Source organism: Mesocricetus auratus, unplaced genomic scaffold, assembly GCF_017639785.1.
Source record: "Mesocricetus auratus isolate SY011 unplaced genomic scaffold, BCM_Maur_2.0 Super-Scaffold_100019, whole genome shotgun sequence".
In the NCBI taxonomy this organism is placed as follows: domain Eukaryota; kingdom Metazoa; phylum Chordata; class Mammalia; order Rodentia; family Cricetidae; genus Mesocricetus; species Mesocricetus auratus.
The window spans coordinates 37371447-37387006 of record NW_024429200.1 but is presented as its reverse complement, the minus strand read 5'-3'; the positions used below and the strand labels follow the sequence as shown (position 1 = coordinate 37387006).

At 39.9% G+C, this 15560-nt stretch overlaps 1 protein-coding gene across 1 annotated transcript in view; it reads left to right on the top strand.

Moving 5' to 3' along the window:
• The window catches only part of Grm3 (glutamate metabotropic receptor 3), a 216273-nt gene that overhangs the window by 131819 nt on the left and 68894 nt on the right, over nt 1-15560 (top strand). The window contains exon 3 of the mRNA XM_005083586.4: nt 3554-4409. Within this exon, the coding sequence (XP_005083643.1) occupies nt 3554-4409 (856 nt within the window). The remainder of the gene's footprint in view (nt 1-3553; nt 4410-15560) is intronic.

Genomic DNA, 15560 nt, shown 5'->3' with positions numbered 1-15560 from the left:
CATTTAAAATGCTTTGGTCTAAAACATGTATCTAGGCCTTGGTTTTCCTACCTCCTCTCCTACTAATAATAACATAACAGGGTAACTTTCTTCCAAATTTCACATGACTTCCCCATCCTTAGAAGGTTCTTCCTTTATCTTTCAAAATGATGTCCAGTGTAGGAGTTTTCCTTACTTCCTCATGCTTTCTCTAAGAAACCATATGGCCAGTTAGCAAGTCAAGAATGTTTTAAGTGCCTATTTTTTTCAACAAATGGGATGCAGAACTTAGCTGACAACAACCTGGACATCTCCCAACCCAAAGTTTAAATTTTACATTTAAAAAATCCCAGAGAGCTAGAGAGATACTTCAGTGGCTAAAACATTTTCTCAGTGGCATAAACACAAAGACCTGAGAGTCCACATGAAACCACATGTGGTAGCCTGTAACAACAGTTCTCCTATGGCAAGACAGAAGGTAGAGACAAAAGAACCTCCAGAAGTCTGTGTTTATAGAAAGGTAGAAAGTGAGGACCATCCCCTGAGGATCCCCTGTACCTCCACATATGTGCTGTGGCAGGCATGCATTGCATTAACACATGGATATGTACACACAAAGAAAGCTCATATTGACATCAGGTAGAGAGTGGATGATACACACCAAACACTGCCTCTGTTCCTCTTTCCTGCGTTCTCCCTGGCTGAATATCCCCATGTTCCAAGTCTCAAGATGATGGTCTCAAACGGAGGTAGAGAAGAAGAAGAGAACAACCCTGGTACTGGAAGTCAAATGCCTAGTTTTTCATTTTGATTTTCTGCTACACTCTAATTGTAAAACTATGAAAAGCTTCATAAGGTCATAGAATTCACTTTTGTATGTTGAAATGAAGATAATAATTCCACCAAAAGGCTTTTACATATTCCCCTCCCCCAAAAATGAATGTGTGGATTTAGACACACACCACATACTCACTACAAGTGGTAACTGATTTTACAAGAAAATGAATCCATCAGAGGCACAAGCCAAATTATGAATATTGTTCTCTAGAAATACTATTAGACTGAGGAGGAAGGCAAAAGACGTTAATAATCTGCCTTCTGTGGTATCTACTTATAAATTCAGAATTATTACTTTTATAACTAAGGAAACTAATTTTAGAAGAATAATTCACGATAGTATTTCAGTACTTTCTCTATTATTAATTTGCTGCAGATGTGTTTATAATGTAACTCTGATAGCATTACTTTATATTATTGCTCCATGCTGTTCAATATGGATGACATACTTGACATTGTACTTACAAGAATTCCATCCTTATATCTTAACTCAGCAACTCTGCCTCCTTTTTCTAGAGTTAACTGTACTCCCTTAAACAGTGTGCAAGGGGGCCATGTTCAGCATAGTAAAAGCAATGACAATAATCAGTATTTTAGTCTAGCTCACCGCTTTCCCAAGCTTCAGCTCACTGTACCTCTTCTCAGTAGAGAGAATGCCCATGCTGCTATCATGTTGGAGTTAACTCACCCCGTTGTTCAGCTTTTCTTAATTGTAAGTTGTCAGATGTTCTGGAAAGGCAGACATGATACCTTGGGATCTAGCAGTCAAAAGACAAGAACGTTTTTTTTGTTGTTGTTGTTGTTGTTGAGTACTTCCTTACCCCTTTGGGAGAAGAAAATTTCAACAGCTTAGGAACTGTGGTTCCTCACTTCCAGGAAATAGTGCCTCTGGGTATATTTTTTGTTTGGTTTCTTTCATTTTAGGTCTCTCTAGAGGGTTCAGGCTCTGGTGACTCCAGCTTGAAAGTGAGAAAGTATTTGCCTCAAGAAGAAATGGCCTTTCTGAAGCTAACCAGAAACTTCACTGTCAGATCTCTGCACAGAAAGGGATTGCGTCACCAGCGCTGCCATGGCGCCACATAAGTCCAGTGAAAGCAGGGTACTAGGAGTAAGGGAAGTGCCAGTTCAGGGCCACCTGAATAAGCAAAAAGTGTTCCTGTGCTCTGATGACTCAGTATAGGCATGTCTTTATCTCCTTAACAGAGAAGAACTACATTCGGCCTATTAATCCAACCATTTGCTCCATTTGAGGTTCTAATTTCTCTGTTATTTGATGTGGCACGCCTCAGGTTCTCCCACTGGGGTTAAGTGAGAGTCACTGGATTCTCCAGGAACATGGTGTGTGGCTGGGTAAGAGCCTGGTGGTTGGTTTCCTTTGCTACATGAAATGGCCATTGATCAAGACTCAGATGTCCATTGCTTCACATTGCTTCTGTTGTGCCCAGAACTCCCCATTTCAAGCTGATCTCCCTGCATATCATACGTAAACACAAAACTTCACTTGCCAGAGAAAATTTTCAAAGTAGCTAACCAGCATATGGTTTTCAGAAATACTCAACTTGTCTGTTTTTTAAGTTGACATGGAACATTATTCCATTTAAAGTCCATAAAGACAAACCTTTCAGAAGCCAGGACTCTTGCTTATTTGCTTTGTTTTGTCTTTTGAGACAGGGTTTCTCTGTGTAGCACAGGCTGTCCTGGAACTCACTCTGTAGACCAGGCTGGCCTGCAGCTCACAGAGATCCACCTGCATCTGCCTCCCCCCACCAATGTTGGGATTAAAAGCATCCACCATCATGCATATCTTACTAGATATGCATATAACCTACTTTGATCTGTGTAATTATATATTTTAAATGCTCTATGCAGCACTCCTTGATAAACCAGGCTCACTTTCTCTTTTTTCTCCTACAATAAATAAGACTACTGAAATGTTGATAGCCAAATTATAAAAAAATTTATTTTTTATTCAGCATAGGCATTAAATATTTCAAAGCACTCATTCTCAACAATGCCATCAATACTTCACTTGACTTCAATAAAAACATAAGACAAGCACATCTGCATAATTCCCTTCTGTAAACTTTAAAAAAAAGGCAAAGAAAAACTTGCTGTAATTTCAGAAGTTTATCAAATTATATACCTAAAATTTTGAATGATCTGAAGAGGTTTTTTTAGTATAATTGATTTTTTTCCTTTGCCTAACCTAGATAATAAATGTCTAATTTGGACTGTCCATGCGGCACTCAGTTCCCAAATTAAACTCTTTCAGAGACTGCCATTTTTAGCGAAAGAGGGGGAAGTGAGAATTAAACACCCGGGCTCTTTCTATACAAGCACGGCCAAGTTGTCTGAAAACTGAATTTGGCCACTTCACTGTAGTTCATTGTCTGGCTGAGTATAGCAGGACCTCGGGAACTAAGAACAACCACGTTCAGAACCTCTGAACAGATTTCGTTAGTCTAGAGGCCAGCGCAGAGCTTAGGCATCTCCAGCCATGGCGCCTCGTTCTTTTTCACCATGCCCTTCCCCAAAACATACACTGTCTAATATCTAAACACGGTACCCAGGAAAGCATCTGGTTAAGGTCTCAAGGAGTGAGTGACCTCCACATGAAAAGGAGGCTGAGAACCGATGTGAAAGGTGTGAATATTGCCTGTGCCTACTCACTCGCTTGAGGTTTGTTTGTTTTTGTTTTTGTTTCTTTAAAAGGTGCTTCCCTTGTCTCCCTACCCAGGTGGCAAACCTGCTGAGGCTCTTCCAGATCCCCCAGATCAGCTACGCCTCCACCAGCGCCAAACTCAGCGACAAGTCGCGCTATGATTACTTTGCCAGGACCGTGCCCCCTGACTTCTACCAGGCCAAAGCCATGGCCGAGATCTTGCGCTTCTTCAACTGGACCTATGTGTCCACTGTCGCCTCGGAGGGCGACTACGGAGAGACGGGCATTGAGGCCTTCGAGCAGGAAGCCCGGCTGCGGAACATCTGCATAGCCACCGCGGAAAAGGTGGGCCGCTCCAACATCCGCAAGTCCTACGACAGCGTGATCCGTGAGCTGCTGCAGAAGCCCAACGCGCGCGTCGTGGTCCTCTTCATGCGCAGCGACGACTCGCGGGAACTGATCGCCGCAGCCAGCCGCGTGAACGCCTCCTTCACCTGGGTGGCCAGCGACGGCTGGGGCGCGCAGGAGAGCATCGTCAAAGGCAGTGAGCACGTAGCCTACGGCGCCATCACCCTGGAGCTGGCATCCCACCCGGTTCGCCAGTTCGACCGCTACTTCCAGAGCCTCAACCCCTACAACAATCACCGCAACCCCTGGTTCCGAGACTTCTGGGAGCAGAAGTTCCAGTGCAGCCTCCAGAACAAGAGAAACCACAGACGGGTTTGCGACAAGCACCTGGCCATTGACAGCACCAACTATGAGCAGGAGTCAAAGATCATGTTTGTGGTGAATGCGGTGTATGCCATGGCGCATGCGCTGCACAAAATGCAGCGTACCCTCTGTCCCAACACCACCAAGCTCTGTGATGCAATGAAGATCCTGGACGGAAAGAAATTGTACAAGGATTATTTGCTGAAAATCAACTTCACGGGTAAGCAGTGAACCTTTAGTCGCCCTCCGTGATGTAAACAGGTGGACTCAACCAGGAGTCAAACGCCTCTGCCCCTCACCAGACATCCATGGTGTAGAAGTTTAGAGCCACACAAAAGGGTGTTTATAATCTTAAACATCCCAAGATGCAATGATAGCCCTTTGATAGTCTTGTTCATTTTTTGACGGATATCTTGGCTGGTACACCACACGAAACTGAAAGGCCCCTAGGCAGGGTTGATGGCCCCACTGTGGCAGCCGCCGGGATGGGGCCATGCTACATTGACTCTCTGTCTTGTTAGCTGCAGGATATGACACGTATGATAGGGGGCATTTAATCTTCTGTAGCGGAATTGGCAACTGTCTAAGGAACACGAAATCCAAGCTTTCCTTGTGGGTGATTTGAGCAAAAGAATCTCATAACTGTCACAGTGGGTGGGAAAAAGTCACTTTTCCCAGAGCCTAATTAGGGAGAGAATAAGAAAGACAACCAGACAGTCATGGTGACTCCCAAGCACTGTGGTCTATTTCTTCTGCTATACAGAATCATTGCCCCTGAGGTCTTAGAAGTTGTGGGTTCTCTCAAATTATGTTATAAAGTGCAGCTTTCTCTGTGATCCTGAATAGAAGCAAACTGAAGACTGATTAAAGTCATTCTGATCTGTAACTATGCAGTGCCTCCAAAAATGATAGTGCTGCTTTTAATCTACTTCTAAATAAGACATAAATATTTATAAAAACAGTTTCACATTATTAGCATATTAAAAACAGGGTCTTTAGTTTTGCATTCGCATGCAGGTTCAATGACTCTGTGGAATTAAAGCCAAAGTATAAAATAGTAGCATTTATTGTAGTGATCCAGGGTGTTCATAATCCTACACAGTTAAAAGTCTCCTGTGTCATTAGGCAATGATTCTGGCCTGCACTATCAATTTCAATTTGTCACCTCAGTAATAGGAGTTTATTTGCTTAAACCATAGGTTCTGGAGCAAATAGAATCATCACATTTCCTATGCAGGTGGTCCCCTCGGTCTCAAGTGCTCTGTAACATTACAACAGTAGTGAGGAAGGACCCATGGCCAATGACTTCTATCTTGTAATTACCATAAACTTCGTGGAAGCCTTGAAACTAAGCACAACACGTCATTGTGCAGTTTTGCCTATATTTTTGCTCTTCATTTTTTCGCAAGGACAAAAATAATGAAAGTAAAGTCATCATACTTTGCATCCATGTGATGGGTACAACCTCTTACAATTTGAATGATTACTGAAGTACTAAAGATTAAGTATTTCTTGTCCTTCATCTTCACACTGTGTCTATTCATTTGGAAACAAACAAACAAAAGAAAAAAAAACAGGTTACCAATAAATTACCATTCATCTCAGAATCTCTTATCAGTTTCTACTGACATTTCCAAATAAACAGGGAAAGATCCTAAAGTCAGTACCAAAAGGTATCTTCCCTTCAAATTTACATATGAACTCTCCATAAAGACTTAATTCCTAAAGCCAGTTATCTAAGTACACACCCCACCCCCTGCAGACTACCTGTGAGATAAGCATTCCTCTTTATTCTCCACATATATTATCTGTCATTGCTATTGTACTTGCCCCTCACCTTGAGAGTATATACAACAGCCTCATTCATTAACAACCAAAGCAAAAGAAACTCAGATTTCAGAGATTCTTTGCAAGATAACCACACATTTTCCTTCATCTGACTGCTTGGGTCATAAAAAGCCAAGGAAAGTAAAGAAAAAAAGGCCACAATTTAGATAAATAAAACAAACATATCTTCTTTTTTTCTGCTTTGTTCAATTACCGGCTTCGATTCTACCATTCTCTTTGCCTGTGCAGACCTAACCACAAAGTGCATTCTGCCCCTCTCAATTAGTCAGACATTACCCATCATTCTCCATTTATGAAGAGAATAGGAGAGGAAAAACTGCAGAAAACACAAGTAATTAGACTAGCCACAAAGCAAGCATGCATGGAAATCAGAATTTCATGCCAAAAATGCATTATAAAGATACCAAGATTTAAAAAAATAACCTAAAAGGATTTTTCTAAAAATAAAACACTAACTAGACCTTCACTGAAAGGAATATATGTAGAATAGAGCATACATTAAAGAAAGTCCATTGAATTTATGGTAAACTGTGTGTGGGAGTATATGCTCGTGTGTGTGTGTATATGTGCTATATATGTTTGTGTATGCACATGCATGTGTCTATGTATGTGTATGTGTATGTTTGTATATTTGTTGTATATGTGTGTGTATTTTTGTGTGTAGTGTATAAACAGGTAGGGGGAGGTATGCACTTGTGCTGGTTGGTGGAGTTGCTTGTAACTTACTACTGTGTGTGCATGCATATGTGTTGATGTCATATGTCTTCCTCAGTTGTTCTCCATCTTATATTTTGAGACAAACTCATTGAACTTGGAGCTCATCATTTCAGCTAATCTGGGTATCCAATGAGCTTCATGGACCTAATGTCTCTGCCGTCTCAGCACTGGGGTTATAAATATACACCACCACCACACCTGGTTATTGCATGTGTGTTAGATCCAGAACCACATACTCATGTGTAAGATAGTGACGTAGTTCACCGCCTACGTCCATATACGTCTTTAGTCATGCCTAAAGTGGGTGTGGTTAGCAGTGTGGTAAACCGCTCTTTTATTACCTCATCTGTATGTGCCTCTAGTAAGTCATATGGCTAATGGTAGCACACGGCTTCCTCCTACACTCATGCTATGCATTTTACTGATTAAACTATCTCCCTAGTCATGTATATATATTTTTTAAGTATTTATACAATGGTACTGCCTTGATTGAAAATTGCCAAAGATAATTCTTCTTATTTTTGTTAACAGTTGCATATCATATGCATTTTATGCTTTTTTCTGAAATAATATGTTTTCTCTTTTGCATAATGACTCAGTGGAATAAGTATTGCAGTCAACACTAAGCTAGGGAACTCCCTCATCTGTGCAATTGGGGTGAAATGTCCTCTCCCTGCCATGTGCTTCTACCAAGTGCATCCAAGATCCTGTAAAGGGAAAAGGGCTGCCAATTCTGTAATAGCTAGGCTTTTATAAAACTTTGGTCACATAATCCCTGGTGTTTTGATGTACTCTAACTAGGTAGTCCCAGTATTGCATAGTGTAAGTCTTAGGAAGTTGAATAAGTTTAGAAATTCATTTGCTATGTAGTAGAGGTATGTGTTCTTCCACTAAATAGCAAACTCTGCTGGCCTGGAACATAACCACTGCCCACCTCTCTAGACAAATCTACAGTTCTTTCCTTTGTATGAAGATTGCAGTTCCCCAAACACACCACGCCTTCACTTTCATCTTTACACCTGTTCCTCCACCTAGCACAGTCTTCCCTCTCCTCCATCTGCTCCATCTGTTATTTCTGCATTTTTTCAAGTACTTTACCTTATACCTTCTGTCCAGGCATCCAAAATATATTATGGGCTTCATCTTCCAAAATCACCTATTATCTTATCACTATTAATCTTTTTCTGACCTGCCAGTCAACTACCAAATAACGACACAGAGACTTCTTATTAATTATGAAAGCTCAGCCTACAGCTTAGACTTGCTGCTAACTAGCTCTTCAAACTTTAATTAAGCCATTTGTACTAGTCTACATTCTATCATGTGGCATTACCTCTCTCCCATCTTGCACATCCTGTTTCTTCTCCATGTGTCCTGATGTCTCCTGTCCCTCAATTCCTCCTCCTCTTCATTTCTCTCCCACCTATACCTCCTAGCTAGCTATTGGCCACTCAGCTCTTTATTCAACCAATAATAATTTATCTTCACACACTAAACAGATATCCCACAACATTTCCCTCTTTTGTCTAAATTAAAAGGAAAAGTTTTAACTCTGTCATGGTAAAACTATATAGAGGAAGAATAAATATCAGATAAGAATTACATTTACAATATCCACTCTATCTGTATTTGGCAAATTCAGAAAAAATATTACATTATCTGTCCTATCTTGGTCAGTCATGAATTTTGTACCTAGTTTACTTTCTATCCTAATTTGTATTACCAACCCAAAACTAACTTCTTAGACCTCAAAACATTTTCTTAGATAAACATTTTAAGCTTTTACAACTCTCAGTCTTATAAGCTTGATACTTCTTTTCTAATTTTCTTTTCTGAATTTGGTAACAAGAAAAATTATAACTATAACTATCTCATCTTCAACTCCATTAGAGACCCAAAAAGAATATAATATTACCTGAGTAAACAGGAAGTACAGAGCAAACAATTTCCAAAACTACAGAAATGACAGAGACATCTAGTTTCCTGGACAGTAACCCAAGCTTCCTATGCAACACTGGGGCAGCCATCTTCAGCCTACAAGCCTAGAATATCTGACAGACTTTTCTGTGAAGCAGGAATTTTGAAGGACTGTCCTGTTTTGTCTTGATAAAGTTCAGGAATCACTTTTTTGTATATCCTGCTCATCCAATTTGAAGAACATATTGCCAGAAGTTGAGGCAAGGGCAGTTTTTTGCCTAGTGGATAACTTTTGCTAGAAACAGCAAACTCCATACAGAAGTTCTTGGATTCCCCTCACCCTTTTATGAATTAGATTCATGCTGCCAAAAGCAAAAGTGTCTCACTGTCATGAAAAGTTTAAATGCCATATTCTTTAGGTCTCTGAAATCTTTTAATACCACATATTTATCTAAAATGTATCTGTTTAACCTTTAAAACATACCTAACATAGCTACAGGTTTGATTACTATAGATGACTAGCTACTAACCTGTATTTCTCAATTATACATTCCATTTTTAATGATTTTCATAGGTACAGTATCTTAAAAAAGAGTAGGAACACATACATAGTTTAACAAAAAATGGCCTTAAATTTGTACCAATATACAAAAATTCATACCAATATAAAACATTTGAGACTAGTGGTTATTCAAATGTAGACTCAACAATCCACCCTTTCATCCCATCATTTCTACTCCCCCTTTTCCCTTCAGAAAGAGACCCCAGAATCTCCTTTTTTCCTGAACATGACCAACAACAGCTGGTAACTAACCCCCTACCCCAAATGATGGAAAATATCCACAAACACCAAATGACCAAAACCACCACCCTACCTCTTGACAATGTGGATTCTGTGTTCTCCAGACTGTTTCCTATTGTTTGGGGGTGACAGCATTTTTAGAGAACGCTGAGAAAATTTGGATAATGGTCAAGTCCTGGGAGAGCTAGCAGCACATTTGTTATCCAGTGTCAGTGTTATGGGAAAGTGCAGGAGGGCTGGAGGAAGATGTGAGGCTGGACCATCTCACTAGCAACTTTGAAGTTGCTCTGGATGCAGAATTTTGAGAAAATTGCAACAGAAACATGCTGAGAAACTGGATCACCTGGGATACTTATCTTCATTAGTGACTGGTCTTTTCACACAAATTTTTAAAGGCAACATAATTATCTGCATTAATATAAGTATAGTATGTGCAATGTGCACAAGTCAGCTAGAGATGATTTCCTTTTCTAAGTTTGAGCAGGGGAAAGGCCTCTGTCAGTTTTATAAGTCCATTTGGACTATATAACCAAACTGTAATATAAATCTCCAGCCATGTTATATGAAAGAATGGCATGTAATAATAAGTCATAAGTACTCTGTAGCCAGCAAATATGTCATGTCTCATCCAGTCTCACAGTTTTCCCATGTCCAGGGATCAGCATATAAAAAAAACCTGTCCAGTAGTCTCACTTGGCTTTTCAACTCATGTCTTTAGCCAAGATCCTCACAAGATCTCCCCTGATCGAATCAGGTATTTATTAATTTTGAAGAGGACCATAATTTTTTGTTTACTGTGGAAACAAAGACATAACCTCTCACCCAATGCAACATATTTTCTAACTTTGATTTTGAAGTTAAGAAATTCTTAAAATATATACATTGGTTTAATTCAGTTTCCATAATCCAATGCCTTTCAGAAGGTTTTTTTTTTGCATATTAGTATTGAAAAAATTCAAAGTCAGCAAAACTCCATAAAGGATCCAGACACCCTGTGTATGTCTCAACTTTACATGGCTTAGTTTTTTATATTATTTTACTCTCTCTTTAAATACTTTATTATTTTTAAACCACTTTTATGACTGTCTATGCCCATTTTCTTTCTTCAGTACCTAAGCACATACTTTACATTTTTGGAAGTTTTCTGTGTCTGGACCTGGCTTTACGAAGTATCCGCAGTGTTCTCTCACCCTGTGATACAAATTTTAAGCTGTCATATCAGCCACTGTGTGGCTCAGCTCAGCACATGGTGCTTGTGGCTGACTGCAACCCACAGAAAGCAACCAAGAGCTGTGTGTCTGTACACCAAGTACTACCTTGTCCAAGAGACAGCAGGATTAGGAATCCACATCTGGCTCCTTGTCCAGAACTTTTCTTAGCTTTCTAGGCCCCGTGTTTGGATATTTGAGTCTCACGTTGGGCACCATAATAATGAGTGTTTTTCTGTTCCATCATCAAACTCCCAAATAATGACACAGAGACTTCTTACTAATTATGAACCCTAGTATACAAACAGTCTTCATGTGCCTATAGCACAAAGAGGGATGCTCTCTCAGCCTGGACTCTTAGGGGAGTGCCTGGACCCTACCCAGAGTAAAATGACAGACTCTAGATATCCCCTATGTGGAAGGAATTGGCAATAGGGTGGGAGGGTGGAGGGGAAGGGGAGTGCGGGAGGAGGGGAGGGAGAGGGAACTGGGATTGACATGTAAGACAAGCTATTTAAAATTAAAATAAAAATGATAAAAAAATATTAACAACAAAAAAAGAAAGTTTGGCCTGTAACTTAGTCTTGTTCCTGACTAGCTCTTATAACCTGAATTAACCCATTTATACTAATCTACATTCTATCACACATCTTGCATATCCTGTTTTCTCTCCATGTCTCCTGACATCTCCTGCTCCTTAGTTCCTCCGCCTCCTCCTTTTTCTCCCTGGAGACTGCACCTATACCTCCTTCTTAGCTACTGACTGTTCAGCTCTTCTTTAAACCAATCACAGCACTATATCTTCACATAATGTACAAATATCCTACAATACCTCAGCAGTTCCCTGCATGGTCCAAACTACCAGTCTTTAGCCTGGATTTCCACGATACCCTCCAGGTTGGTCACTTTCCCCCACAAGCTATGCTCTAATCAGCAACAAAGCAGAACAAGTCTCTCCTATGCCCCTTGAGCAGCCCTCCCGCTTCACTCAGCCAGTCAATCCATATACCTCCCATGCCCTATCAGCCCAACCTTTGTTGCTCCTCCCTGCCCTCACTGCCTAGCTACCATCCATAGTCTCCCCTTCTGGCTTCACCCCAGGCACTTTCATTCCAGGGTATGTGGGGCTTCTGTCTCACTGCCCATGGTCTGCATGGAATTCTCTCACACACACCCCAAGGCTAACAAATCCCTTTACTTTCTTTGTGCCTTCATTTAAATGTCACTTTCACATGGAGACCCACTCTTGCCATTCTGAAAATTTCAATACATCCCTCCCCACTCTGACTCCCATCGCAGGCACATATTTCCCTTTAATATGTTTTACATTTTTTTCTTTGCCCCATAAGTGGTTGTTTTTGCCTTGTGTGTCCAATACATTGTCTTTTGTTGCCTTTATATTTATTCCTTATTGTTTTATCCTCACAAAGGAAGGTTTATGAAAACAAAAACTAATGCCTATTTCATTCACTAATGCATCTCAAGCATGATATGTTATCCAATAAATATTTACTACAAATAGCATTTCATAGCCAAAGTCATGTTTTCTTACCATCTGTTCGGATTGTAAGTGTTTTCATTCATTTTGGAGATTGTGATAATTACATCCTTTTTTCCTTCCCTTTCTTCTCTCCCAAACCTTCCTATATATAGCTTTCTTTTTCTTTTTCAAATTCATGACCTACCTTTTCAATAACTGTTGTTATATACATATGTATGTATACATATTTTAGCAACATAAGTACAACCAGCTCCATCTGTATAAGTGTGTGTGTGTGTGCATGTGTGTGCATGTGGGGGATATTTGTGTGTGTGTGGGTGTGTTTGTGTGTGTGTGCATGCATGTGCACGTGCGCTCACGCATGAACATGCACACATGTGCATGTGTATGTTGTCAGGGCTGATCGTTTGGTACTGAATAACCAATCAGTGTGCTCTTTCCCCAGAAGATTATTTCTCCTGCTCTCAACATTTTTTAGTTGCTATAGTTCTTGTGTAGGGTTGGGTCTCTTAGGTCCCACTTTCAAGAGTGTGTCTATTATTGTTGGATACTATTACAGAGAACTGCAACCAATAAAAATATGAAGTTATGGAGTCCAGTCCCAGTTGATACATCTACAGTATAACTCTGGCACCTAAGGTTCAGGGAGCATTGTGCAAGAGGAGGTAGAAAAGTGTAATAGCCAGAGGAAAAGGGTATTTGCTATGAGCGTGTGTCTGTTATTAATGTCAGATCTGTACCCATGAAGTCTCACTAACATGGCTACTTAGTCTGTAAATTCTTTGGAGGCACAGAACATGTCATCTCTCATTTTAAATACTCAGCATAGTTTCCACCATATAACAGGCACTATATAAATGTTTACTGAATGAACAAGGAGTTAGAAAAATAATCATCAGGTTGATAAAATGATTTGTGGTATTTTAGTATACATACTTTATTCATTACAACTAGATTTTAAGAAAAAGTATGCTGTATGATTTCTGAAATGACTTGCTTTAATGTAAGCATTCTTCCCTAGTTATTGTTTCCCTTGACATATCCAAAACTAAATACCATAAGAGCTTGAAGTGATCTGTAACTTTCACACAGATAGCACTTAAGGGGGAAGTGATTTGCTCAAGGCCATTCACTAGATAAGTGGAAAGGCCAGTACTAAATGCATCACACTGACCCCATATTGCATTAACACATTTATGACTCTCAGGTAGGTTAAGATCTTTGATTCCAAGCAATTAATATATACTGACACACAGTATATATTAATAAAATGCTCGCTTAACGGGTTTAAGGAATGTTTTCTTCCTAAGTTCCCTTCTTCCATCCTGCTGATGCTCCTCAGGTTCCTTTGTCATATAATGATTCACCAAACACCCACACCTTTACAGTGAGTATTAAGTTCCAAAGCTTGAGATATTCTCAAAAACTGAAGCTTAAAAGCATCTTTTAATTATTTAAAAAAGTCTGTGTAAAAGGTCCATTACATCTATACTTCTAAAGTTATTAAATAGGGATTCTTTTTGATGTCATATGACATTCTAAATTAATTAGAGTAAAATTCTATGTGCCTCTTAGGTAAAAGAAAAACTTAAACTACTCTAAAAAGGTCATAATGGGAAACAGCATCCTCCTAAACCTTTAAAGAAATGCAGTGTTACTGTGTTCACAATCTCCCCATGAGACCATTCTGAGAAAATAGACAGGAATAAAGCCAGAGTTACAAAACACTTTCCTGAAAGATGAGCTTGTGTATACTCCTCACTTGACAAAGACAAAAATTTAGGATATCATATTATTGTCTTCTCTTACTAAAGCACAAAGACATGAAATCAACTGTCACAGTGACATAGTAACTAGAATAAATCCAATTTAAAAGAAAATGAAGGAGCTGCTACTTACCTGATACACAGGCAGTGGTACCCTGAGACATCCCCAGGGTTGAGTGGGCATTATCTCAGGAATCATTCAAAATAGTCACTCCCTGGTGTGAGATCAGGAGGCCAAAATGGTTAAAGCTGATAGATTAGAACTTGACACAAGAGGGACATATTCAAGATCACATAATGGATATTGACTAGACAAGCTATCAAAGACTTAACTTACTCATTCAACATGTGCTTAGATATTATGTTTTAAGACCTAAGGAAATAAGACAAATGCCCTCACTGTTTCACACAGGGCACATCACTGTCTAATCTTAAGACCTCCCAAGTAAAGCAACTAGATTATTAGGAGCTACAAGATTAGAGCACTTCCCTAGACTTTGTTCTGTTTTGATTTCAGTCTTGGTTTTAGATGAGGAAATTACTGTATGTCTTATTCTCAAAAATTACCTGAGCCCCGTGAAGAAAACTTAGTCCCATGGCTTAACTTAGTGATGAGCACTGTTTCCTAGCCTTGTTGGACTGGTGATTAGAACTGAATAGGATAAACAACCAAAGTAGGTTTCTAAAACTATAACTATTTATTTGATTGTTTTCTGCCTTTTCCCTCCTAATATGTCTTGGTACTGTAAAAAGAAAGACTCCTGAGGTCAGAGAATAAGAGAGCCTGCTTGATACAGCTTTTATGTTTACAATTCTCCACACGAGAATGAATATCACACTAGGAAAACAATAGTCCAGCATCACTACTCCGTTTACCTCTGCATCCGACTCATCCAATAGGAACAAAGATCACAGTTGGGACTATAAGCACAGAGCACAGGCAGGAAGGGCACATTTTCTGGGACATTGCACTTCAAGGAATACATTTTAACTGGCCCCAACCCAGCAAGGCTTTCCTCTTGCAAAGTACAGGGCCATCCAAGGCACAGTGAGGAAGCCAAAATGGTAATGGCCACATCTTCAGATGAATGGGCTTTGAAGTCCCTGAAAGAGCAAACTGCTCTTGATCTTGCTTTCTCCACTGGCACATGCCTCGTTCCCACAAAAGCTCAGACACTGCCCCAGCTCTTCTGATCAGAAACACTTCCAAATGCAAAGACAAATATCCTGCATGCCTTTCCTCTCCTTTCTTCTTGGCCAGCTTCCTGGGGTGACGAGAATAAGATTTCAAGTTCTCAGAGGGCACCACAAATGTGCGCACTTGTTTGTGCACTGCAGATCTGTGCTCTGCTGTCCTCGAAGCCTTGGGGAATGGTATCCATTTTAAGACTGTGTGGTAGAGAACGGAAGCCTGTAGGAAATGGAGTTACTGACTAGAGCCTATGTTTCCCACTGTGGTGTCTTTTTTTATTAATATTCCCATTTGGAGCTGCTATTATTATCACTGCTTCAGAATCCTTAATTACCCTGATTTATGCACATAGCCATGTTACCTATGAAACAGGAAAATGAAATGTAGTCCTCTACAATAGAATATGTGATTCTACTACTT